This window comes from Carettochelys insculpta, chromosome 3, assembly GCF_033958435.1.
Source record: "Carettochelys insculpta isolate YL-2023 chromosome 3, ASM3395843v1, whole genome shotgun sequence".
Taxonomy (NCBI): Eukaryota; Metazoa; Chordata; order Testudines; family Carettochelyidae; genus Carettochelys; species Carettochelys insculpta.
Genome location: NC_134139.1, coordinates 147270942 through 147298359, shown reverse-complemented (window position 1 = coordinate 147298359; position 27418 = coordinate 147270942). Strand labels below are relative to the sequence as shown.

The 27418-nt window shown below is 38.1% G+C and overlaps 1 protein-coding gene across 1 annotated transcript in view; it reads right to left on the bottom strand.

Moving 5' to 3' along the window:
* Positions 1-6764: 6764 nt before the first annotated feature.
* Positions 6765-27418, bottom strand: part of MYO6 (myosin VI) — a 135271-nt gene continuing 114617 nt past the window's right edge. The window contains exons 30-37 of the mRNA XM_074990990.1: positions 26765-26806; positions 26310-26339; positions 25832-25870; positions 20565-20668; positions 15013-15144; positions 12996-13022; positions 10797-11015; positions 6765-7650 (exon numbers count right to left, since the gene is read on the bottom strand). Of these exons, the coding sequence (XP_074847091.1) occupies positions 7451-7650; positions 10797-11015; positions 12996-13022; positions 15013-15144; positions 20565-20668; positions 25832-25870; positions 26310-26339; positions 26765-26806 (793 nt within the window). The 3' untranslated portion in view covers positions 6765-7450. The remainder of the gene's footprint in view (positions 7651-10796; positions 11016-12995; positions 13023-15012; positions 15145-20564; positions 20669-25831; positions 25871-26309; positions 26340-26764; positions 26807-27418) is intronic.

Sequence of the window (27418 nt, the reverse complement as noted above, 5' to 3'; positions counted from 1 at the left end):
CTGTGCTTAAAGTGCGATTCTACTCAGTACAGCGTACTATAGCAACATGGTACCTCTTTATTCAGATCTGAATCTTGTGTGTATTCAGGACCTTTTAGTGATAAAAATTGTTTAGTTTTTAAATTGTTAGTGCTGGACAGCCAGCAGAACAAAGAGTGAGCTTTATTCTGTGCATTTTGTGCAGTGTCAACAGACTAGATAGCAAAGTTCCAGTTAGCTATCTCTGTGCAAACCATAATATGGCATGCAGAATCTGTGTTTCTGATGTTCATGTGCAAAATAGAAGAACCCATCTTAAATACTAGGTTGAATTTTCAGGGATGACTAGATATTTAGACTAGGAAATCTTTAATACAAGAAACAGGGAATCTATGATGTTATTTTACCAAGTCACATCTCTGAGCAGAACCTCACTTAAAATAGTTTTTAATGGGTATTGAAAGACCTCTTAAATGCTAGCTGTAACTGTTGTTCATATCATGTCATAATGCTCAAAATAGTCCATTGTTTTCCTTGTCTTTAGTATATTTCAGTTCATACCACCTCTTCATTAGTCAGGCAACAAAGAAGTCATTTTAAATGTTCATTTTAATAATGAAATGACTCCTTGTGACTGCATTTATCAATACTGAATATTAATGACCAAATATACTTGCTGGATGTAAACCTTTTGTATTTCAATAAAATATAACTATTTACTTGAAATTTGCACAGGAGATTGAATCACAATTTCATCTCATCACCACAACTGCATCCTATTTTGACTAGTTTGGGTCTTAAATTAATTTGGAGAAAAAAGGATGATAAAATTATGTCACAGTAAGTAGATTCTAGAGCTGAAATAAGGTAACTATTTTAAATCTGAAGGGAGGCTTATCAACTCATCCTTGTCCCACCTATGTGGGAAGACAGACAATTTGTAAGGAATGTGATTTAACTAGACCAAGACTTTAATAACTTCTCATTTTGGTGCATTCCTAGATAATTTGCACAGTAGATGGATTATAATTCCTTCCTTAATTGCTCTCAGCTGATGTAGGGCTGCTGTCAGCCACACTCTTCAAGAGCTGGTCCAGCTCCACTGCTGAGACCTCTTCACCAAGGCTTTATACCAGAGCCAAAGAGCTGGAGAAGTTATCTTCTTGCTTTACCAGATAACAGGAGCCCCAATCCCATTTGCCATCTGGTTTAGGAGATGCTTTTCTCTTCTCCTTCCCCATACAGATCCTGCCCCCCCACCTCTTCCCTCCCACCCTACCCCCACCACCATGAAATAAGTCTGTGCTGGAAACATGCTACAAGGAAGCACCAGTCATTTTGTTTGGCTGTCTCACACCAGTTTTGGTTGGATTCCCAGATAGTTAACTATTTCTTCCTCAACAGTCAATAGATCTGCTCCCTGATCTGGAAGGTGAACTACTTTGTCCCTAAAGAACTAAGCCTATATCTAGTCTGCAGGCTTCTGTGGACAGAAGGTTTGTCGACAGCGTGCGCATCCAGATTGCAGATCTCTCAGAAGAGATCTGCCGGTTGGGAGCATTCTGCCAACATCCCTATGCACCGTGTTCCATGAGGAAGAAGGGATGTCTCAACAGAAGGGTTTTCTGACATTTGGTCCCATGTGGATAGATCAAATGTAGGAAAAGCCCTTCCCACCAGAACTAGCGGCAAAATAAATGTGAATGTATTGTGCAAGGTGCGTATCTTTTGCCACCTGTTCTTGACAATCTAGACATAGACTAACATATCAAATACAATTGTAATTGTAAGGTAAGTAAGGGTATTATGGATCTTCTCCATTCATGAATTATGCACCTTCTGGCTTTGTCAGCCCAGAGAGGGCTAGTGCTTCCACCATACCTTTCTGCTGCAGCATTTCAGACCAGTCAACACCACCTCCAGGAAACCTCTGAATTTACCCTAGTTCTTGTTGTGCCCTGGTTACATCATCCCCTTACAAAATCCCTACCACTATTATCATTTCAAGAGTCTGCTGCTTGACTGCCAGAGAATGTAAAGTGAACATCAGCTGGTTTCAGAGCACATCCCTCCTGCCACACCAACTCAGATGTGCCTTCCCCACCACTTAGGGCCAGCTCCAGACCTTCAGGGAAACAGTAACTCCTTGTGATCCCAACATGTAATTTTGTGCCTACCAATCCAAATATCAAGTCTCATGACTTATTCCATGTCACCTGCCCCTCCATCTGTGCCAGCGCAGAGCTTTGGCCCACCAATGAACTTCCCAGGGGAACAGCTACCCACCTTGGAGCCAAATGAATTACACTGTGTCCATACATCTGGTCACCGACTCCTGTGATGTGTTCACATAATTCTGAAAGCAGGGAAAAACAGGGAGAGGTTAGCACTTGTAAACAACTAAACTATTTTCTCCTTCTGGCCCTCCAAACCTTACTGTGCATTTGGATGCCTCACTGACAAGTGTAACACACTGTGCTCCTAGTCCCAGCTACACTCTGGATGTAACCTGTCCAATGATGTTTTGCTGATGAATTAGGATCCCATTGAAACAGCAACATTATGTGCTCATTGACATCACGTAGCCAGACAGAATCCCCCTGCTCTACTCCATCTTGCCTGCCCCTCTTAGCTGCCTCAGAGCGCACAGCATGAAGAGACAGCACAGTGCTGGAATGTTTTGAGAGCACACAGATGTGCTATGTCAGCATGACTCTGGACTGAAGAATACACATTAGGGGGCTAACAGGCTAGCTGTCGACGGCCTCAGGGCTTCAAGCTGCCCTTGGCTGGTGTTGATAATTGATCCACCCACACTTGGTCCCAGGAGGGGAACTTTACTGCCCGTGTGAAAGTTTGCCCCGTTTCTATAAATTTAGTTATCTCTGTCCTTACAAGTGTAACTGCCTTGTAAGTGCTGGCGTCACAAAGACGAACCAGTACAATTGGTACCTTGAGATAAGGAAGAACCTACTAGCCCCAAGGGGTATAAAGAGGGGCTGGCAGCCTACTCTAACTGAACTCCAACTTCCTGTGCCTGCCGGTCGGGTGAAGTTGTTGTCTCCCGAGGACCTAGGGGACCCCCTTCCTCGTACAGTTCTTCCTGAGGGATTCAGTGAATGACTTTGGCTATGCCAGTCGAAGGACGCAGGGGTGAGAATTATACCTGCAATGTTTTTTCTGTGCACATTTAATAGTAAGAGCTCTTTAGTCTGAGGCGTCTGGTCCTCAAATGGGTAACTTTCTCTAATTGACGTGTCATTTGCATCATCCTACTATAGTAGCTAAGCAAATAGAGCAATAACAGTGTAACCATTAAGATTTTATTTAACTTTTCCTGCAACTGTAACCATTAAGATTTTCATTTCTGCTTTGTAATAAATAGTAACCACGTTGAAGCTTCAGCCTGACTCCTTCTAGTTGCTGTAACTTGGCCAAACACAAACAAAGAACCTTAGCTGGTTTGGCTATATTCAGCCTGGTCAGTGGTAAGGTGCAGTAAAGCTGGGTGCTGAGTTGTGCTGCCTCCATGGAGCAGACTCTTGGGGCACCCGTACCAGCCATCGGCTGACACATCACCACAAAATAAAATTTCCTCTTCTGAAGTAACTTCCATTCCTTGAAGAAAACGTGGTCTTAATATATGGCTGTCTGTATTGCTTGGACTGGGCAACTCTGCTAGTACTGTGCTTGTACTACTCACCTGCCCACCCTTTAACTGATTTTCTGGCACTCAATGGTGGTGGCAAGAGACTAACTTTCTTCAGAAAGGCCCTTCTGCCTTTTTTTAAATACTTTTCTAAACGTGGTCCACTTTTGGCACTTACACTGTAAGTATTGGGTTAAAAGAAAGAGAGCCCAGACAGCTTTCAACCTGGAACGTATTTATTTTGTGTAATTTTCAGTATATCAAGAGATCAGTATAAACTACTTGAAAATATTTTTAAAACAAAAACAGAAACAAGAAGAGGACACAAGTGCAAAAAGAAAAACAGAATCTCATCAATGGAAAGGAAAGGGCATATTTAATGACTCGATAAAACTCTAGGTAGACCCATATTCTTGGGTCATGTGATCAGGAATATAGCCCAGTATGTGTGTTTATTTCTTTTTTACTTACTAATATGCCACATGAGAATCTCCCAGCTACTCTCAACAGCAGATTTAGTTTGGTTTTTCAAATCATTCGAACACGCAGAACAAAGCCAGTATTTTCTATTCATTTTCCCGTAAGTGCAAGTTCACATGACCCCTTACTGCCTGATATCAGGAGCAACACTGTATTCTCCACATGGCAATTAGGCTAACACCTTATTAAAGATGAGATAAGGAACTGTCTAATCAAGGAGTTAGCTCATGCAGAGGACTGATAAGCAGATGATTGTTATTTCAGCCCCAAACTTGATTCTGATTCCAGAATGACGACTTCTGCTGAGCTAACAGGCTCAGTTAGCAGCAGCAAGTTCCGCACAATCCTTTACTGGAACGCATGCTATCACACATACAAATATGAAAAATTCTAAAAGTGAAGAATTTTTCTCTGACTCAAATTAAGACAATAGCAAGTGATGAGAGTAAAAGGAAGGGGTGAGAAATGTGTTGTAACATCCAATCCAGTTCCTTTTTGATTAAAGAAAAAGATTTCTTGTTTAAACTCCCAAACCCATGCCATGATATCTGAGTGACTTACACATGCTCTGAGATAAGAATCTTGAATATGCTATACTGTATAATAAAGGCTAGCTTCCCCTTGATGGACAACCACAGCTAGTGTTGAGAGAAGTTACTAGTATGCATCAATTGAGCACTTTTAAATGTACTAATACCGGGAACAAATTGTTACACTGTATTTCTAAAAACACTTTATAATGTACCAGTAAAACCATGAGACTATGCCAAACTAGATACTCACTAAAATCCAGATAGTCAAAGAAGGGGGTGAGCATCTGAGCTCTAAGACAGGTCAATACTTCCTCAATACTGTTAAGTGCCCCTCTCTCAGATAATTTTTAGGATATCCAAGAAGCTAGTGACAGGAAGCTATGAGGTTCTGCCCCAAATTTAGCAATATACCGAAACAGCTGCCTAACTTCAACCACACAAGTGGTACCAATGAACTCACGTGGTTAAATACATGCATGTGTTTGAACAAACTGATGAACTGTGATCTTATACACATATTCTTCACACTGCAGTCAATAACTATACTTAAGTGTGGGAACTGAAAAGGCATTTTGACATTCCTACCAACGCCACCACATGACTCAAGAGCAATGTGATACTTACTTAAAAAGACATCACACACCTACATTTTCCATGCTCTGTGCACAGAAGCTATCAATTGCTTGTGTAGTAGATTCAAAAATAAAAAAGCTATTTCTTTACTCAATGATTTTCACACTTACAACATGAAGTTTCTAAACAAACTGACTGTGGCACTCAAACACAATCTAATCTGACAGCTTGAAAGTGTTCTCATCACTTTTTCCTACTGCACTATAGAATTATACCTTTTCTTACATTCACAATGAAGGGAACGTAGAAATTTTTTTGTTTTGTTTTTCAAAATGGTTTCAATCTTAAAACCCAAAAAGGAAATAAGTGTGTGTACGTCTGTATATTATATTGACATTTGTAAACTCTGTGCTTCACCACAGGAAGAGTATTTTTCTTTCAAATTATGCCTGAATATTTAATTTTAATTAGAAGGCACCAAACTAATTCTCTTTATTTTTCAAATTTCTAGCTCTAAGGCACACACAACAAGTTTTAATCTGTTGATATATGGCCAGCCTATGAACCCCTGGATAAATAAATAAAAGGCAATTTTCATGGAGTGAAATGAATAAATCCTGTGTACAAGCATTTTAATCATGAATCAAGGGCACTCATTGCACAAAGCTAGAAACCCTACACAGAGATTAAGTACAAAAAAAAGATCAAAGTGAGTGAAGGAAAAAGTCTGTTATTACAGCAGACCAAAACATTTAGCCATTGAAGCAGCATACTGTAATTAGACACTTCAGTTATGTGTTGTTGGGAAAGCCTCTCATGCTATCTAACAGAAGTGACAATCTGTGTGCACTCAGTAAAGTAAATAGGTGTATTACCATTCTGCTAAACTACTATTAAAAAAAGAGAAAGGAAGAAAAAACCAACAAAAACATTTCCCTTACGCTTTCCTTTAATCTAAAGAGACATCTTCCACAATTTTTGCATCATATACTTAAATTACAGTTCTTCTTTAATTTAACTCTTATAGGACTCCTGACAAAGTTTTGTCAGAAAAATATAACTGAAGTAGTGTTTGCGGGAAATCAGTACTTAAAAAAAAAAATCCTAAAAAAAGAAAAAGAAAAATATATCCTTTGAGTCCCTCTATTATTACACAATATTTTGGGTACATATGTACCCTTCTCAAAACATAGAAGCTGCATCTACATGGCCCCTCCCTTTCAGAAGGGGCATGCTAATGAGCCAGATCAGAAATGCAAATGAGGCATGGATTTAAATATCTCATGCCTCATTTGCATATTCCCATGTGATCTGGCTTCCAGAAATAGCTCTTCCAGAAGCCAAACCAGTCCTGTGGACAGGATTCCTTTGAAGCGAACCTCCCTTTTGAAAGCACCCTTTTTCTTGAAACAAAATAGGAAGATGCGTGCTTTCAAAAGGAGGGTTTCCTTGCAAAGAAACCCCATCCACAGGGCTGCTTTGGCTTCCAGATCACATGGGACTATGCAAATGAGGTCCAAGATATTTAAATTTACACCTCATTTGCATTTCCAAACATGCTCATTTGCATGCCCCTTCTGAAAGGGAGGGGCTGTGTAGATGCAGCTATAGAGAATAATGTCAGCTAAACTAAGACACAAAGTAAGAAATTACAGATTTCCCATACATTTCTAAAAGATCAGTACATATGATGTTGAGCAGCTTTCAGATCAGGACATAAAATGCCTCTGATCATAGAGAAGTACTGTACACTCCAGCTTCTCTTGAGAAGAAGTAGTTAAAGCTAAGGCCTCACAATTCCAGTTAGAAGATACCTTGTACCCTCTTCTTTAAACCACCCTTTAAAGGTTACTATTTTGCATGTTCTAAAGAGGGTTTTATAAAAAAGAAGTTGTCATGGAGTTCATCCTAGTATGAACCCTAAGACCAATAGTGTTATTTTACAGTGCTAGCTTTGTAACAAAAGCTTTTGAGAAGGATGCAGCATATAAAGAAAATGAAACAAACATATTTAACCGAAACTTCTGCAAGGTCCTCAGAGAATTAGTGAGTTCACTCCACAAATTAAACATCAAAAGTACAAATTAAAACTCCCATGATTAATAAAATCTGTTCACTTTAAATTAAATATCTCCAACACAATTACAGAATGTTTAACTCCTCTTTTGTCAGAGGAATTCTTCCCTTTGTATCAATGTAAAGGTTCTCAAACTCTAATATTAATGTGCAAAAGTAACTATTTTAATAGGTTCTGCAACATAGCTGTTGCATAAGTAGGGCGAGCTTGTTTGGTCTTAATTGCATTCTGAAGATACTGGATGCCTCCACAGCGCTCCCAAATCTCTTCAAACTGTCTCGGCAAAATTTCAGCACCACGCTTTCGAGTTAAGCCAGTCTCTTCAAGATTTAATTCACACATCTCCATATCATCCTTCCCTGAAACAGTTAATGAAAACTTGCTTTTATAAAGCCATTCACATAGTTCAAAATCCCATTAACAAAAATTACACATCTGCTTTCTTCTTTTGACCCTGCAATTGGTCCGAGTCTTTTAATAGGTACAATGTTTTACTGTCATTTACAAACATTAGTGTTATGAGCCCCGTTTGACAGCCCAAGAGACTGAAGTTGTCTTACCCATTAAATAAATATAGCACAGACAATGCAGTAAAAGCTAATTCTGCATGTTTCAACTAACTTGCGAATGTGCTTCAAAAATGAGTAGGACAGTATACCTGTCAAGAGTTCTCAGCCTGCAAGTCTTTTCTGCTGAGATCACAGACAATAACGGGTTTGGGAGTGTGAGCATCCAGCCAGGTAATTACTAATCAGTTTGTTGCACATAATTCCATAGCATTTCAGCGGCCTGTCATCATTCAACTTCTTCAGATCTGAACAAGTGACTGGCAAGTTAAGGGTTTTATGTAAAACTGCCAAAAGCTGAATCAGCCCCTCTCCCACACTAAACATTTAAAATGGTGTAGGACCCCTCTGTATGTGGGAGCTTCTGGCTGTTGCTGTGTGCTGCAGTCTGGCTCTGGAGAATTCAACTCCCATGAGGCTTTGGAAGGGAAATTTTTTTTTTTTTTGTTTTTTTGTTTTTTTTGGGATAGGGTGGAAAAAGAAGATGGTGATCTCCTGTGGTTGGAGAGAGAATGCTCGTGGAACAGACTACTTCAAGGCAAGTGGGACGTTTTCTCCCAGCCAGGAACTGCTTTGGGGAGCTGCCGCCTGCTAGTGAGAGACCTGACAGGAAAGGAACTTGATCTGTGCGTTTCATAGAATCATAGAATACTAGGACTGAAAGGGACCTCGAGAGGCCATTGAGTCCAGCCCCCTGCCCCAATGGCAGGACCAAGTACTGTCTAAACCATCCCTGATAGACATCTATCTAAACTGTTCTTAAATATCTCCAGCAATGGAGATTCTGAAACCTCCCTTGGCAATTTATTCCACTGTTCGACCACCCTGACAGTTAGGAACTTTTTCCTAATGTCCAACATAAACCTCCCTTGCTGCAGTTTAAGCCCATTGCTTCTTGTTCTATCCTCAGAGGCAAGAAGAACAAGGTTTCTCCCTCCTCCTTATGACACCCTTTTAGATACTTGAAAACCGCTATCATGTCCCCCCCTCAATCTTCTCTTTTCCAAACTAACAAAGCCCAGTTCTTTCAGCCTTTCTTCATAGGTCACGTTCTCTAGAGCGCTGCGGAGGCCAGCTCCAGGTCAGAAGGCCTGATCAGCTTGTTGCCTTGCCTGGACTGACACACAGAACCCTCACCAAGCTGTCTGCAATCCAGTGAACAGCAGCCGCATGCCAACACAAGCAAGTAACTGGAACGTTGACAACTAAAGGGTGTACGCTCTGGGGTGGGAGAACTGAGGGCAGGGTACATGCCAGTTATGTGTATCATTTAGTTCTGTGTATACTGTTAATTGATTTTATTCACATTTAGTCTGTAACCCTGTCTCCTTAAGTTGCTAAGTAAAGGTGTGTGCTGATTCTTCTGTGGTCTATTAGACTATACTATTTATACTGTTTGGGAGTCAGATACAGATTATAACTGAAATAAGTTTCCTGGAGGTTTCCTAAGGCATACCATTAAGTGTGTACAGCAGCCAAACAGAGGGAGGCACTGCCATTTTACAGAGCTGTAGAAATCAGGGGTGGAAAGGGGATTCCCAACTATCCAACATCACCACTGGGACACACAGGATTTCCTTTAATATTGAACCCATCAGGCGCACAGACACACAACTGAGTGCTGCCCGCTCCTGAGAAACCCAGGGAGGTGAGAAAAGGGGTTACAATGGTGTTTGTCAAGGGGTCTTACCTCTATGCGTATTAAATCCAACTACATGGAGAATGCAGCTAGCCATTTTTTTAACTTTGCCAGTAGGTACATTAAAACAGTGTACCCATAAGAAACACCACTAGTCGCATACACATACTTTAAACATGAAAGAAGCACCAGATCATTTAGTATTCAGAATATTATTATTTCTAATTAGCATAGCAAGAAACAACTTAACTACTTGGATAAGTGCCCTGACCATAAAATGTTGCACAATAAGTGCTGGGGGAAGGTTCTTTCCTAGATTTCTTAAGTGAAAAGACCACATCAAGACAGAGATTTTTGGAGGGAGGCAAGGTCCAAAAGTTTATGCCTCTTCTCCCTATTACCTTATACCCACCTCTTCTTTCCATCTGTTTTCCATTACAATAAGAAAACTAGGAATATTTCAACAGCAACAATTCCTGGGGGAGGGACAGCTCAGTGGTTAGATCACTGGCCTTGTAAATCCAGGGTTGTGAGTTTACAAGGGGCCTTTCGAGGGCATGGCGCAGGTTATATTAAAAGAGTCTGTCAGGTGATAGGGAATAGGTCCTGCTGTGGGTGCAGGGGACTGGACTCAATGACCTCTTGAGATCCCTTCCAGTTCTAAGAGATGTGTGTATCTCCATGTTGCTAAACAGAGGAAGAGTCTAATTGATTACTTTATTTGGAATTGGAAAACAATTTTCTCCCCAGTCAGATTTGCAGATACCGTGGTTTTGTGGGTTCCCCCCCCCCAACCAGATGACATGATCGTGAGGGTTCATTCTGACTGTAAAATCTAGAGGACTACAAAAGTGGTTTCTGGGACATGAACAGCAAATGAAAGGGCAGCAGGCTCAGGCAGACACTGGGGGAAAGGTGGTTTCCCAAAAGTCCAGGAAACAATTATAAACACGTTGTCAAATATATAAGTATTCAAAATTGTGAATAAATGGATTGATACCTTAATTTCTAACTTTTTTCATTATATTTCTATTATAAACAATTTTTCATAATGGAATGAAATATTCCTCCAGTCTCTCCTCATACCCTGTTGCTTTTACTGCTGCCAATAAATCAAATAAATTGACTAGTGACCATGCACTGCTTCTTAGATCATTTTGTGACCTTGGTTTTGATGTTGTTTTAGACCACAGGTTATTGGCGTGTGTACCAAGCCTCTCATTGCTGCAGTATAAATACCTGCATGAACAATTATCTGCACTTGACTTTCTCTTTCCAAAAGTTAAGAGCATGTACCTACCAGCTACAAGGAGAATAGGTGGCTTGTCGGGATGAAGTTCCATTTGTCGAGCAATCCAAGGCCCATCAAAATGTGCATACCACCAACCTTTCTTCTTGTTCTGAGGATCTTTATATTGGTCTGCTGGACGAATGAAGGGGATGCGGAAGTAACGCTGTTGTCTGTTTATTTCAATCTCCTGATGCCTGGCAGGCAACTGAGCTGTTGGGTTCTGTTGAGCTATTTTTCAAAATACCAAAAACAACAACAAAAATCAGTTACAACTGCAGATAAAACAGCAAAAGCTGCCCTTAAAGCCTAATCACCTTGTTTTTCACACGCAAAAACCAGAATGAGTCCCTCAGATTAATTGAATTAAATCAGTGCTAAAAGCAGATTAGCTAAAACCATGACTCCAAATTTCCACTACTGTGTTTTCACATTTAACACTTCTGCAATGGTAGTGACCTGGGAAGAACTAGTTTTGGGTTACTTGGTAATTTTTGGCACTGTGTTGTCTGGTCTTGAGTCCACCTAGACAATGGGGTGGTTAAAACGTCACTATGGTTTAGAGCAATATTGAACATATCTAGTGTTTTTATCCAACCCTTACAAATATAAAAATAAAGTATTAAGCAATGACTAGCCTATATTACAGTCTAGCCTTTCACAAAGTCAAGTCATAGCACAGAGAAGCAATTTTAAATATAAAAGGTTAATGTAATATTTTAACAGCTTAAAAATATGCTCTTTTGAGAATCAACTGAAAAATCATGTGATACCATCAAAGACATCTAACCTGTTAATAGAAACAATGATTAATGTCCACTTATTAACAGAACACTCATCAAAATTGCTTTATGAAACATGTATTAAGCTTTAGAATTAATATTGCTTTCTGAGACTCTTGGAAAGTACTCTCTGTATGTCATTAAAATCAATTGAGTTGAACCAAATTTTACAAGATACAAGCATATTTTAGTTAACTTGTTTCATGTTTAAGATGCTACAAAAGCAAGACTGATGTGATCTACACAGCAACCTTAATAGGTATTAGTCACCTATTAAGTAGCACATCTATACTGGAACTGTAATAAAATGAAAATGTCTGACACATTTAACATACATATTTCTGCAATTTCATAAACATTAGTAAACAGAATAGCAAGCTCCACTTGCTATTTTTTTCTATTTGTACGAACTATAATGGTTTATTAATACAGAAAGCAATGTCTGAAAAAATGCAAAATGTAAATGTTAGTGCCTGAAAATTATATAGAAAACAAAGAATTCTTCATGTCCACATAAGGAAAACAAGAAAAGTTGTTTCTACAGGGCAGGTTTTTAGTAATCTTTATTACATGTAAGTTATCTGTGGATACAACTTTTATAAGTTAGCATTGATCAAATACTGAATTTATTTACATTAAATTGCATAGCAATACATGAGTCTTTGTGAACTGTCTAAATATGTGCATAACACCAAACTGAAGACATAATAGTGTGAAACACTTCTCTGCATTACAACAGCAATGAGTTGGTCTTCTTTCTATCCTTGCATATTTACATCCCTTGGTAAAGCTCAAGGATAGAATTTCTGAGCAGTTAGCATAGCCTTCACTTTTCAATGCTAGATATTTTGACACCTACAGAAACGTTATGTTAAAAATGAAACTGACCCCAATGTTAGTGTTGTTCTAAGAGAACAGCTGCTGTATTAAGTTGATTGCAGAGTTTTGCTACAATAGACAAAAATATGTACAAATATAATAAAAATGGTAGAATTAAAGCAATAGCATAGCATTGCCTGAAACCCAAAATGAGATCACAACTTTGGTTAATCAATATTAAAAAAGTACATTTTTCCACATGTAGGATCTCATTATGAAAAGAAATTCCACAAATATACAACCACAAGAGAAACAAAGTGGGTGAAGTAAAATCTCTTATTGAACTTTGGCTGGGGAGCAAGACAAGCTTTCAAGCTACAGAGCTCTGGTAAATTTAATACATATCATTAAGTGTCCATATGCTGAATTAATATTTTATTAATATTATTTTGTGGTGGGTTTTGTATTGAGTAGAAAATGGTGAAATAAATTTTGTATGGATACTCTGATTCTACAAATGTAGCAAAACACTGTTGAGCAGAATTTAGTACAGAGCTTATAAATATTCCTATTTGTTAAAGTTTTCATACACAACAATTTCCTCACTTACTTGAGTTGTTGAAAAATGATGGAAAGTCTGTAAATAAATATTCCATATGAAGGAAATAGAACAATGGTGATACAGTTAAAGTTACATATTCATTATTTCATAAAATTTGTCACCAACCCATATGACAAAAGGAAATTCCACTTATAATGGATATGTGAGTACTGAGGTAAATACCTGTATTTTGGGGCTGTTTATTGACAAGAGTAACATTTTCTTTTATTAAGTACCATAAGTCTATGCCTCACAAATCTCAATGGCACATAAATTTAAAATTGGTATTTCAGTGATTTATAATCACAATCTCAAACACAAAAAAAACAAACCAAAAAAAAAAATGATACAGGTACTTTGCACAGATTGCAAGGATCAACTTGTTAGTTATTTCGTGTGGGACCTTTAATAAACTTTTGATTTATTTTTGCACTGTAAAATTCACTAATTCTAATCTCTTCTGAGAAAAAGTGCTTATTTAATGCTTATTTAATTTGTTCCATTTGTCATGCCCACTTACATTTAATTACAGAACAGTTTGCATAAAACTACAATGTATTGATGAGTGAATAAAACTGGAAATCTGCCATTTGAATCATGTATTCAATGACATCTAAAAGAGTTATAAGCACAAGCACCCAAGAAATCAGGTATGGCTAATTATAATACATGAAACTGAAGTGTTCATTTAGTGGAATTACTTGCAATAATACAAATTTATCACAACAATAATATGAATCTCTATAGGTCAGTATTATGATACTACAAAATTTCTCTACCCACAGAAATGATCCAACTTTCATTATGAAATATGGCATATTTTAAGAAAATGAAGGGAAAATAATGAAAAAAAAGAGTGGTTATAAGTTGGATTGTTATTGCTTTATTTGCTCCAAACTAAATATAACAGAAATATGGGTCTCCCTTGGACAGCCGTAAATTTGCACACACCTATCCAAAGATAGATTTGTGCTCTTTATACAACATAATTCCCAAGAACAACAAATTGGGCTAATGCAAGCTATGAAAATGAATGTTGTTATGCATCCAATTCCTCAAAAGGTAAAGGTACCCACTCTTATTAATGCCGACTTTGAAACGGCACAGAGTGAACAACATTAATGAAATCAGCAGGCTGAGAGCTGCACACTAATTCAACTGTCATCCCATTTTCATACATTTCTAATATTAAAGTTTGCTGAATAGAGGTTAAACTTCAAAAAAGTTACGATATTGATTAAAATGAACCAGGAGGGAACAGAAGCACTTGATGAATAAATAAAAGTTAAAAAGTTTCTTCAAAATATGTTTATGTCATGCACATTCTGAAGGAAAGTCATATCATGAACAACCACCAGCTAAAAATGTCTCCTTCTTTGCTGCTATTGAAGCAATACATTAGTTTCTCCCCACATTGCTGGTTCAGATACTGCAGGCTGACTAGGAGGGTATTAAGAATCTTTGATCTAGTCCGTCTTTGAGAATCAATCATACTTACCACAGAGAACTGCAGCAGATGGCAGAATTCAGAAAGAGGGCTCTCTGCTAACAGTGTCATGATTCCGAAATAATCTAAGGAAGTTTTGTGTGTGTGTGTTAGAGGATGCAGCTGAAGGTATTCTGAAGATTTCTCTTCCACAGCTACAGATTAAGTATCCTTTTTCCCAGAGGCTAACGTGTAACAAACTTTGAGCACCCTACATACCAAAAATAAAACTACTTCTAACTTGTGGCAAGTGTGAAAAAGTAGATATGGTGGTTCAGAAAAAAAATTTTCTAGTTAACATATAGTGAATCTTATGAGTAACACTGTATTTTAATAGTAAATTGTTTGTCAATTAAAATCTGTTTAACAATGTATTTTACCCACTTTCATATAAAAGTATTTTTAAACAAAATAACCCTTTTCTTCCACATAAGAGAAAAACTTTTTTTTAAAAATAATCTGCTTGTTTATTCTAGAAAATATTTCATTTGAAAATTTTTCCTATTTATTAAAAAACGGAAAAAATAACAATGTTCTCACCATAGTCAGTGACTGATTTTGGAGCACGCTGTTCTGTTTCTGTATTACGTTTCTTATTTTTGGATTTCCATGCATGATATACTTTTAGTCGTCTGTGAAACTCTTCTCTGCAAGCAGCCAATAGTTCAATATCTGTCTCAAAAACAGCAAAGGAAGAAAGAACGCAAAAAAAAAAAAAATCAGAAGACAACCAATTCATACAATATGTTTATATTTTAGAGCAAGTTAAAACATCCCAGTGTGCCTTACAGTGCAAGCAAACGAAGTTAGGCACAAGTGAGAACTAAGCTAAGCTAAGCAAAGCAGGCAGATGGGTGCTATGAAGGTTTATTATGTAGCTGTGCATAAGCATAAGCATCACATTATCAATCTTTGGAATTCCTGACTCAGCAGGACTGACAGATGCAAGCAGACTAGGCAACATCTTTAATGCTACCCATAAATTATTGGGTAAGAAGTTTGTGTGTGTCAGTCTCTGACTCAAACTCCCACTAACATGTAAAAGGGTCTTTGCTTTTCACCTTTATCAGTTCAAGATGGATCTGAATATTGGTGAGACCCTCTTCATTGTCCCTAGTTCATGTACTCTCCTTACTACAGTCTGGGGCAAGATGACCACCTATGCTCTGGCCCCTTTGTGATGTGTAAAAATGCCCCGTGACATAAAAGAAATCTGAAGAACCCACATTCTGGCCTGGAGGCGTCCCTGGTGCAGGCATGGTAGAAGATAGCTGTAAAACTAACTCCTAAGGATTCCCTTGCAAGTGCTGGCAGAGGAAGTATTCTGGGACAGGGAAATGATGAGAGTTAATTAGAGAAATGTGCAGATTCACAGCTGGATCTTCTAGTGCTTTTCTCCAGTACCCAAAACATAGGGTCCATGGATCCATCACCTCCTACTGGAAGCCAAATGCAGAGGATATCCTAGAAGGTTCTTTTATCTCTCCCTTGAAGTAGGTATGGCCTAGCAGCAGTTCTTCTGCTGCCAGGTTTGGAACAGTCATACTGAATTATAATTTGTGATTTGCCCTCTTTGCTTATTCAGTATTTCATGCAGTACGACATGATTCCTGCCAATCACTCAGGGAACTAACTCCACCATGAAGCCACTATGAGCTCCATGCCAGTCCCAATGATGGACGAAGGAGGAGGGGTGGTCAGATGAGTGTCGAGGTGCTGACCATGAAACAACAATATGAATGAAATCTGATGCTTGTACGACTAAACGATAAAAGATGCTGACTCAGACATTGCCTGGATAAATATGGCCCGCAACACAAAACAAGCGATCAAGGTTGGGTCGATAAGTTGGCTACCGAAAGAAAAGTACAACTAACGCATATGCTATCCATTGGAACATGGAACGTTCAAACGCTGTGGGCAACTGGAAAATTAGAGCTGCTTTGGAAGGAGATGGCAAGATACCGATGCGATATACTTGGCCTGGAAGAGATGCTTTGGACAGCTTGAGGAGAGATGTGTGGTTGCGAAGTCATTTGGTCAGAAAATGAAACAAAGCATGAAGCAAGAGTCAGATTCCTTCTTAGCAAAACTGCTAGAGAAGCATTATTAGGATACAAACCAGAGAGTGCAAGAATGATGGTAGCAACATTGCAAGCAAAAACATTCAACATCTTAGTCATTCAGGTGTATGCACCCATGTCAGACGGTACGGAGGAAGAGATTGGACTATTCTATAAAGACCTGACAAAGATGGTGGAGAAGATACCAAAGAAGGATGCACTGATCATCAGAGGAGATTGGAATGTGAAGGTTGGAACAGATAATGAAGGTTGGGAGACTGTCATGGGAAGGTTTGGATATGGAGAAAGAAACGAACAAGGTGAGAAACTACTAGAGTTTGCTACGGAGCATGAAATGGTGATCTGCAACATGAGATTCAAACAAAAGGACTGTAGGCAGTGGACATGGCAATCAAATGATGGGAAGTCAAAGAACATGATAGATATGATTTTGATAAGAAGAAGATGGGTAACATCAGTACAGCAGTGACGAACTTTCCAAGAAGCAGATATAGACTCGGACCACAGTCTAGTGATCGCAAACATCAAGATAAAACTCAAAAGAAAACGTAAGACACAGTTTAAGAAAAGAAGAGATGCAGCTCGGCAAGGTGAGGAAGAAACAAAGAATAAATAGAGAGCAGCGCTCAAAGAGAAAATTAAGAATATCACCACAGAGAAAGACCTAGATAAGAGAGTCACAGGGATAGCCACCGCGATAGAAGAAGTAATTAAGCAGACTGTTCCAGAAGAAGAGAAGATCAACAAACAGTGGATTACTCAGGAGACACTGAAGTTGGTACAAGAGAAAAGAGCATTGAAGATCCTAAGAGATATTTCTGAGATTGTGGAACAGCAATATAGGGTGAAACGCAATGACGTAAGGAAAGCAGCCAGAAAGGATCAGGAGAAATGGTTAGAGGAGCAATGTGAAGACACAGAGAGGTATTACAGCGAATGTAAGTCCAGGGAGATGTATGAGACAATTAGGAATATTAATAGGAAATGGCAAGCGAAGCAGATGGCCATCAAAGATGAGAATGAAGAAGTGTTCGTGAACAGGGAGAAGACTGTGCAGTGATGGACGATATATTGCACCGATCTATACAAAGCACAGGTGGACCTGAGTGTCTCAGAGAGACTGACTGAGGAACTGAAAGAGCTATCTCCACTGAGCTTCGAGAGTGAGACTGATATTTCAAAAGAGGAAGTAGAAAAATCAGTGAGACCACTGAAGAAAAACAAGAGCCCTGGAAATAAGATCATGGGAGAGATGATCAGATATGGTGGAGAAAGCAGGATTCAGGAAGTACACCGACTACATAATATAGCATGGAAAGAAGGGAAAGCACCTAAGGAATGGACAAGATCCATGCTATTGACAATACACAAGAAAAGAAGTACACTGGAGTTCAAGAACTACAGAACGATTGCCCTAATGCGTCATCTAGGCAAGGTGTTGATGATGACACTGACTGAGAGACTAAGATCACAAACAGAAGAACATATAGCAGACGAGCAAGTGGGGTTCAGAAAAGATAAAAGTACCATACAGCAGACATGGGCACTAAGACTGATAGTGGAGAAAGCTCGATAAAAGAACAAGAATGCATACGCCTGCTTCGTCGATTTTCAACAGGCATTTGACAGTATAGGTCAGAAAGTGACTTGGGTGGTGTTGGAGTTGTATGGAGTGGATAGCAGATTGATATGGTTGTTGAAGGATATCAATGACAATGTGGAGGCAGTGGTGAGAACATGTGGGGAGTTGGGAACTTGGTTCAAAACACGTGGAGGTATGAGACAAGGAGCTCCAATATTGCTAAGTATCTGCATCATGCATCTGGAGAGAGCAATGGACAAGATCAAGGAAGAGGTAGAAGGGATATCTGTGCATGGGAAAAGAATTAACGACTTGAGGTTTGCGGATGATATAGTTATCATGGGGAAAGATGAGGAGAAGCTAGCGAAAATGGTGCAGGTGCTAAACGAAGAAGGGAAGTGGTACGGACTGATTACAAGCACCGATAAACAATGGTATTTGGAGATAAGGAAATAGGAAGGAAGATCAGTGTAGATGGTACTGAACTAGAAAATGTAGAGAAGTTCACATATCTGGGGAGCAACATAACGTATGATCTAGACTGAAAGAAAGAAATAGCAACAAGAATAGCGAAAGCAAGAGTGAGTTTGAAGGTGATGGATAAGACCTGGAAAAGCAAAGTGATTAGCTTAGGAACGAAACTGAGCGTCTTGAAAACGTGTGTATTTAGCAGCATGTTGTATGGATGTGAGACATGGGTGATAACAGAAGATTCAAAAAGAAGAATACTGGCATTCGAAAGGAGTTGTTATAGAAAGATCCTGGGAATAGGATGGATGCAGAAGGTCACCAATGAGGCATTATATAGAAAGATACAGCCGAAAGAGAACCTGCTGCAGAAGGTTATAAAACAGAAGCTACAACTATTTGGGCATATTTGCAGAATGAATGATGAACAAAAAATCAAGACCCTGGTATTCGGCATAATGGACGGTTTGAATAGGAGAGGCAGACCCCACAGAGAATGGATAGGTGACATAGTAGATTGGAGCGGAGCTAGTCTACAGAACCTAAGCCACTCCGCACTGGACAGGAAACGATGGAAAGGAATACTGAGAGAGGCACCACACACCAACGGGCACTGAGCCCATGGTTAGTGATGATGATAATGACGACAACTCAGGGAACTAGCCTGCTGAGAAAACACTCGGCAGCCTGGCTACCCAATCAAGGTTTGGGCTTTTCCCTTAAACAGAGATGGTTATTTTTGACAAATTATCTGGCACAGACAGACAAGAAATGATGAAATGTCACCAAATTCGTGCTCTTGGCTGCCTCAGAGGATTGGAACCAGATGTGAAGAGCTAAGTGCATTAACTCACTTCGCCACTTAGTCTCAAATATTATAAAAGAAGGGCTTAAATTTGAGGTTAATTCGGTGGTTTGAAAACAAATTGAGAGAACGTATCCTCCAAGATATCTGAGAGCTACATCCATTAGCCCCAAGACAGATGTTGCTTCCAAAAAACAAACTGTTCATTACTGACATAGGGGAGCAATATTAATACAATGTAAAGCAGTGGTTCTTAATCTTTTATGTGGCCCGAACCCCTTTGGTTCTCAAAATATGTTCTCGCACCCCTGATCAAAAATGGAGATGGGGGGCCCATACACTTTTAAATGCATATTAAATATAGGTAAAATAATTTCATTTTATTACTCACTGCAAACAACAGTACCATAGGCATACAAAAATATGCAAGTACTACTCAGAGATGTTGCGAAGTTTTACTGTGGAAGTAAATTGTAACAGACACACTAACAGTTAGCGGCTAACTCAATTCAAACAAAGATGATGATTTACGTTCTAAAAAAAAAAATCTGGCATGTCTCACACCCCCAGAATGGGCATCACGCACTCCCATGGGGTGCGTGCATCCCAGGTTAAGAACCACTGATATAAAGGAACATTACAAATTGGTGCATCTCTTCATGATACTGAAAATCAGTAAGTATTAGAAAAGCTTTAGCTAGGAAAATTAAGGGAATATTAATTTGAACAGCTACATCAGTACTTCCAGTTGTGTTTTAACTCATGTTCTTTTTAGTTAAGGTGACTGAAAAATTATGGTTAGAAACATAGATCTTATAAATGCAGGGTAAAATTACTTTTATTCAGTTCCATTTCACTGGGATATAAATTAATTTTAAACAACATCATTAAGAATTTATAGCATATTACTCTTGTGAAAGTGTATAAAATACACAGATACATTATAACAGGTAACATAACAGCATCTGTTCCTCCAAGCAAAATGGCATATTTGCTCTGTCCATTAGGGAAAAGTCACTGAACTTCCTTTTTCACCTTAGACTAAATTATTGAGTTCAAAATTCTGTCCTGGTGAAAAGGGAGATCTATTTTTTGGGCTCGTGGAACACCTCCCCTCCCGCTTCCGCCCCGTTTCAAACAAACGCACACTTACCACAGGAAGTGTTGATTGTATCACGAAGTTCTGCATATTTCCATTTACTAAGATCATGCTTCTTAGTGCCAGCTGCAGCTTTTGTGGCTTGAACTGCGGGGCCCCTACAGTCATAACAAAATTATTATTAACAATAATTATTATTTTTATCATATTCAAGGTACAGAAAGGAAAGGAAAGTAAGAATAAATAGTAGAAAAGAGGGCAAACAGATTGTGCAATCATCTCTGCACCGTACACATTACCTTGAAAAACATTATAATGTTCTAAGAGCTGAATGCAAAAAAAGAGAAGATAAAATTCACTCCCACTTCCAGCAGCATAATATATCCTTACATCTTTATGGCAGCCAACTGGCATTATTAGCATAAAAACCCTCCAAAATCTGACTTACCTCAAATATTTTGTATGCACTTTAAAATCTACATGTTTGACTTGATTATTTGCCAAGAAATTAAAACAATCTAGAGGTTAATATGTAAGTGTGGCTTGCTGAAAACAAGGCTGTGTATATGCCACTAGAATTTTTGCAGCACCCTATAAACATATACTGGCCCTGAACTATGCACAGTCAGAGAACATCAATAAAAGTAATGTGGAATAAAGACAGTAAGCAAGAACAGCAAAACAAACTATCAGTTCCACTAGCAAAACAAGGACGGGGAAAATGTCTAAGTAAAATGAACAAAAACTGAAAGGGAAACAGACTACACTGTGTAAAGCATGGAGAATAAACGAAATGATAAGATTGTAAGAAGAATGTAACAGCAATAATGGGTCAGACCAAAGACCCACTCTAGCTCAGTATCCTGTCTTCCGACAGTGGCTAATACCAGATTCCCCAAAGGGAGTGGACAGAACAGGTAATTAAGAGATTCCTCTCCTGTCATCTACTTCCAGCCTCTGACAAACAGCAGCTAGGAACACCATTCCTACTTATTCTGGCTAACGAGTATTGACCTATCCTCTATGAATTTATCTAGTTCTTTTTCGAACCCTATTAAAATCCTGGTCTTCACAACTTTCTCTGGGAAGTAGTTCCACTGCGTGAAGAAATACTTTCCTTTGTTTTAATGATGGTTTCATCTAAATCTCCCAATGTAACAGAAGAAGCAAAATTAATTCTACTTTAATGTAGAGTGTCTCAAAACAACAGCACTCTTATTCACAAAAATTCAGCGTTAAATAACATAAAAGGAAAGCTCACAAGACTCATGCCCTTCCCAGAAGAACAAAACAAAACAAAACCAAACCAACCAAAGACCCAGAACACCATAGTAATCCATCCAGGTTAGTACTAACTACATCAGGCCTGTGGAAGTGATGGAATAAATCAATCTGACAATCAGATGGCTTTTCTAATATATCAGTCTTCACTGTAGTACATACAAGGCAGACAAATTTAACATCCTACAGCACTCTATCATCATTTGATTCTGAACAGCAATAATACAAGATTTTATATATTTGCACTATCAGGACACACATTGGGATTGCCGCATCACTGTCTCTCATGAATGACAGAACGTGTTCAAAAGCTGAGTGATTTGAGATAGATACATGAGTCTGGTAGCATCTATTAAAGCTCAGGAATAAACTAGGAAGCAGATTAAATTATCTTTCAGACCTGAAGAGGATCCATTCTCCAGGCCAGGAGTTGAGGCTAGCACATCACTAGATATTGAAATATCAATTTCAAAAATGAACAAAAGAAATAACGCACCATGCCCTTGTCCTGCATCCTTGTGTTGTAGTCACATCTCTTCATGAGTACATCATTATTAGACTGCAACTAGGCGTATGACTGAGAAATATTACTCTTCTTTAAAGTTTACAGTGATAGCTAGACCTAGTCTCATTTTCTCTTTAAGAAGTAACACAAGTTCTCCATATGTCTAGAGTTTAATACATTAATACATTTGTAAATATGTAATTATATTAACTAATACATGTATCATGGAAACTTACTTAACTATAAGGTGTTTGGACAACTTGTGTAACTTCATAAAAATGAGAGTGTATTCTATTCAGAAATTCTCCAATGACACAGGCCACCTACATATGATAGTACTAGGAGCAGATGGAATACTACAAACACAAATTATCATGAAGAGGATTGACTAAAACCAGCTAATTTATGCAAACATTCATATTAGCAACAACTCAGACAACTAACTCACGAGTGATTAACTCTGCATGTCCCTACTCTTTAAAGCACTATCAAACCTGTTATAGCCATTCTCATGTGCATCTACTGAGTTGTAACAACAGTCCTTGATTACAAATATATGTGACAAGCATCACACTGAAGCTATACTCTTCATCCACTAAGCAATACAAAGCTGAAATACATTTTGAAGACATTTCTCCCTCTAAAATTACAAGATGTGAATATAAAATTTGTGTACAAAATCTCACCTGAGAAACAAAATTACCAAATGGAAGACTACTTATTTTAAAATGTATTTTAATACACTTCGAAAATATCAGCAGTATGCCATTAAAGGATTATAGTTAAAGAAATTTCCACTACATAACGTCTAACCTTCCTGAACCAATAATTTGACAAATCCTGAGGATTTCCCTTATTTAGCAACATCATCCATCACTCCTAAGAATCCCCTAAATAATTTAGTTCAACAGAAGTAGGACAAAAGGTCTCTGGTCAAACAAGTAATCTTTAAGAATGTTAATCCAATTGAATGGCTTAGCCTTTCCAGTACAGTACTACTCTGTGCTGATGTCGCCATTTTTTTTCTACGTGGCTTTAAATAGCCTGGAAGCAGTAAAAGCAACAACATTTCACTTCATAATGTTGGCCTTCATTGCTGTGCCCAATAATCTTAATAATGGGTATGGACCAAAACCAGAATGACAGCTGATTATTTTAAAGTTCAGACTCAGACACTTTCCTGTAACTGGAGGTTCTTTAAGATGGATGATCCCTAGGTCCCTACCTGTATTCCAGCATAGGATATACACATGCGCACTGAACATCTGTTGGTCCACATGCATGCTGTAGCTCTCCTCATGCTACTAGTGAAGGCATAATGGGCAGTGTGCTAAATTTTCCCATTCTGACCACAGTGTGACTAATTCACAACTGAGGGACCAGAAGGTATGTAGTATAAATTGGATACGGACCACAAATCTCAAAGAACCTCCAGCTCCAGATAACCACCTCCATTTCATCTCCAAATGATGGTGCCCATGCATATGCCACACACAGAAGATTAATAAGCAGCAAGCCAACAATGGTGAGTCTGAGGAAGCAGACCTGAGAGCTGCCTCCACAGCTGTCTATGCAGTTGGTAACTACACCAGGGCATAATGCCTAATGAAGACATGAAAAGTGCTCTGAGTGGCTGCTCTACATATCTTGAATGCAGGTGTGTCTCTCAGAGATGAAGCTGAAGTAGCTTACATCCTTCTAGAATGATCATTTACTTTGTGGGTGAGGGGCCACAAAGAAGAATGCCAACTAGCTGGTCACAAAGGGCAACCTGAGATGCATTTCAAGTCTTTACACTGATGTACGTTGAATTCTTGAGTCCTCTGCCATGGAATAAGTAGTTTCGGTGTCTTTCGAGCATCTTTTACTCTATACAGATAAAAATCCAAAGGACCACAGATGTCCACAGAATGCAATCTATGGGGGAATGATAGACTCCACCTCCCATGTAATATTATGGAATATGGATAGATTAAACAGAAATGGTGAATTGGATGGAGGAGAGCAAAAGATGTCCTGCACTTCTCTCAGTTCATGTTTAGTGAACCGCTGCCTGCTTGTTAAGCTGACAGAGAGAGGAGCCCTAAACCAAGAGCTGATTGGGGCTTCCTTGTTTTCTCAATGGGAGAGGCTGCACCTAGGAGAAACGTTGGCTATCTAATTATCAATGCTATACTGTAAAAGCTACAAAAACTATCTATCTATCTATAATTCTTAAAGGAGCGAAGCAGTAAAAAGTTGCTGAGGACACCAAAGATTATGATTAACACCACATGGTGGTAAGAAGGATCTGGGGAAACATCAGCCTGCACCAGTAATTTATGCCATCAGTTGGGAGAACAAAGAGAGCTGTGAAATATGTGCAGACCAATGGATGCTGCTGATATGAAATTTCAAATGCAGCCACATAACACACATGTGGAATAAAGATAGGGTCCATCAATCAACAAAGAATCAAAAGTTTCTAAATGACGGAATTTGACAATTTTTGGTCAACATACTTGTGATACCTCCTGGAAACTCAGGGCATATTAACTCAGTAACTCAGCTCAGTACTTACATAGTTACTCTAAACCTCCCCATTTCCCCCCAGCAATGTTAATTGGGTGTGCTAATCTTCCTTTTCCCCATTCAAAAACACTGAACCTGCTATATTCAACCATATCACTGCCACAATTAAGAAATGCCATAACAAACATACTTATAGCTTAAGATCACATTCACACATCATATCATCTTGTTTTCTGATTAAAAAAATTAAAAAGAATAAAAGATTCCATTTGAACTTTAGACAGAATGCCATACAGCTGCTTTTTATCCTGGAGATTACCAATGACACCTTTTAGTAACTCAGTAAAACATAATTGTACTTAGCATGTTCAAGAGTATTATCCTTTATGCTCATTTATTCCTGCATTGGCTGTAAAACTGCTTTTTAATTACACCAAGATTGCTGAACAGACACCATCTGGCATTTTGTGTTTCAGTGCCTCAGAGAGTACTATTTCTACTACTGTAACAACAAAATAAGCCTCACGTTTTCATTTGGTTTGACAGAATAATGTCTGGATACAATTTTTCATTAAAAAGCTACTTACAATTACATAAACATAACACTTATATCCTTAGCAACACTACCCTGAACTTGTAAGCATGCTCCCTGAAATCCTGGAAGCTTGTCAGCATCATCTCAGCTACAGTGGAAAAAATAACGCTCTTTGAAACTTTTCCTCATCTGCTGAAATTATTCAAACAGAAACCTTCAGGTGCAATGTACTGATAATTTTCTTCTGAGCATGTTTATGCAATCAAGCAAATGTCATGGCAAAATAATTGAAGAAAGTAATCAGATAATGGTTTTGAATAGGAAGTGTACTAATACAGCAATTTTCTCCAAAAGAAAAGGTTGATTTATTTATTTAATTGAACAATTAAAAATGGAATCATATATAATTATGTATGAATCAGACAATTTCAGTTTATGATTTTATTTAATTGAGTGATTAAATTCATTTTGGATGGTCTATTCACCCACCTAGACAAAACTTCTGACATTTCTTTGGCCATTTGTTCTCTATAAGAAAATTGATAAGTGTACATAAGAAAAGTGCTATGTTCAAATATTAACAAAGTCTGTTGACTGATCATGCATTGAGTTCTCAGATAAAACTAATGCAGGAGCAGCAAACTTCAGTCAAATTCTGATTTACATTGTAATAATTCCTTGGTAATGTTTGTCTCTTTCAAACAGGCTGGTTAAAATACAAGATATTTACTAGATATTGAATCTGTATACATTATTTATAATTAATTCTAAGCATTTTCTAAGACATAAGCAAAGTATGATGTATGAAGTATTATACTTCATCATCATAATGTATAACAAGGCTTACATAGGAACTATTAAAGGAGAACAGATAAATAATGAAGGATAATAAAAATTTCTTCTAGTAAGAGAATCATGACTCTAATAAGAAAGAATTACAAAACTCAATGAAAATAAAGTATCATACGCAGTCATCTGAGGCCTTGTTCCACTGACTCTGCAAACAGAAGATATTTAAATTAGTCTGACAATTTCCTAGTTAGTTTTCCAATAATCTGAAACATCAAAAGGACAATCAATTCAATTCTTCTCTCTCCTCCTCCTCCTTTGATTTATCATCTAATGATTTTTATTTGATCCAGCCTCAGGATTATGAAGCCATTTTTTCTTCTTTAATATGCTGAATTTATTGATCACAGTAACAAGGAAAACGTTAAAATAATTCAGAAAAGCCCTTCTTCAATTATAGAAGGCCTTCCCAGTACATCATAGCTATGTTTTACACTCTCACATCAAGAACCGAAATGTACTTATCTCTACATAATTGATTTAATCTTTCTGAAATCAGTCAGTCAGACATGCAACTGATGCCATTATGTGTGGTTAAATTAAGTATACTACAAAAAATGAAACAATTCTTACTTAGCAACTGCTGGAACAGGCGGAGTAATTTCAGCATCCAATCTGTGAACAGACACTTAGAACTGAAACAGTATGTCATAATAAAGACCTACATAGCCTGAATGCACATACAGTATCAACAGTAATCCATATTGCATTCATCATTATATACGTACACAGATATTAAAAACACACATTTAGATTTCTATCCAGTAATATGCAATGAAATAACATAGCCAAAGTGACAGACTAACCAACATTAAAAAAGCCTTAGTGGATATTTTGGTGCCAGTTGATATTTTGGTGCCAAGCCAATAAATATTAATAGAATAGGAAAATAAAATGGCAATGTATTCATTTACTTAATATGAAACTGATAAAAGTAATATATTACGGCCCAAAGAGGAAAAAATCTTATGATTTCAGAGAGCTGTGATTTTACTTAAACAGGTATTTCATTCACATAACACATACCCTATTTGTTTTGTTTACTTATCAATTTGAGAATAATAAAAAAAGGGATTAGCTGTAAAAGTCAAACAAATGACCACCCTGAACTGTGAGTAGTGGGAGGGGATAAAATGGGGGTGGGGGACTGGCCTTTACAGCTCGGGTAGGGAAAGATGAAAACTGCTGCCAAAAAGGGGGCAGGGGGCCACTGACTCATTCGTTGGG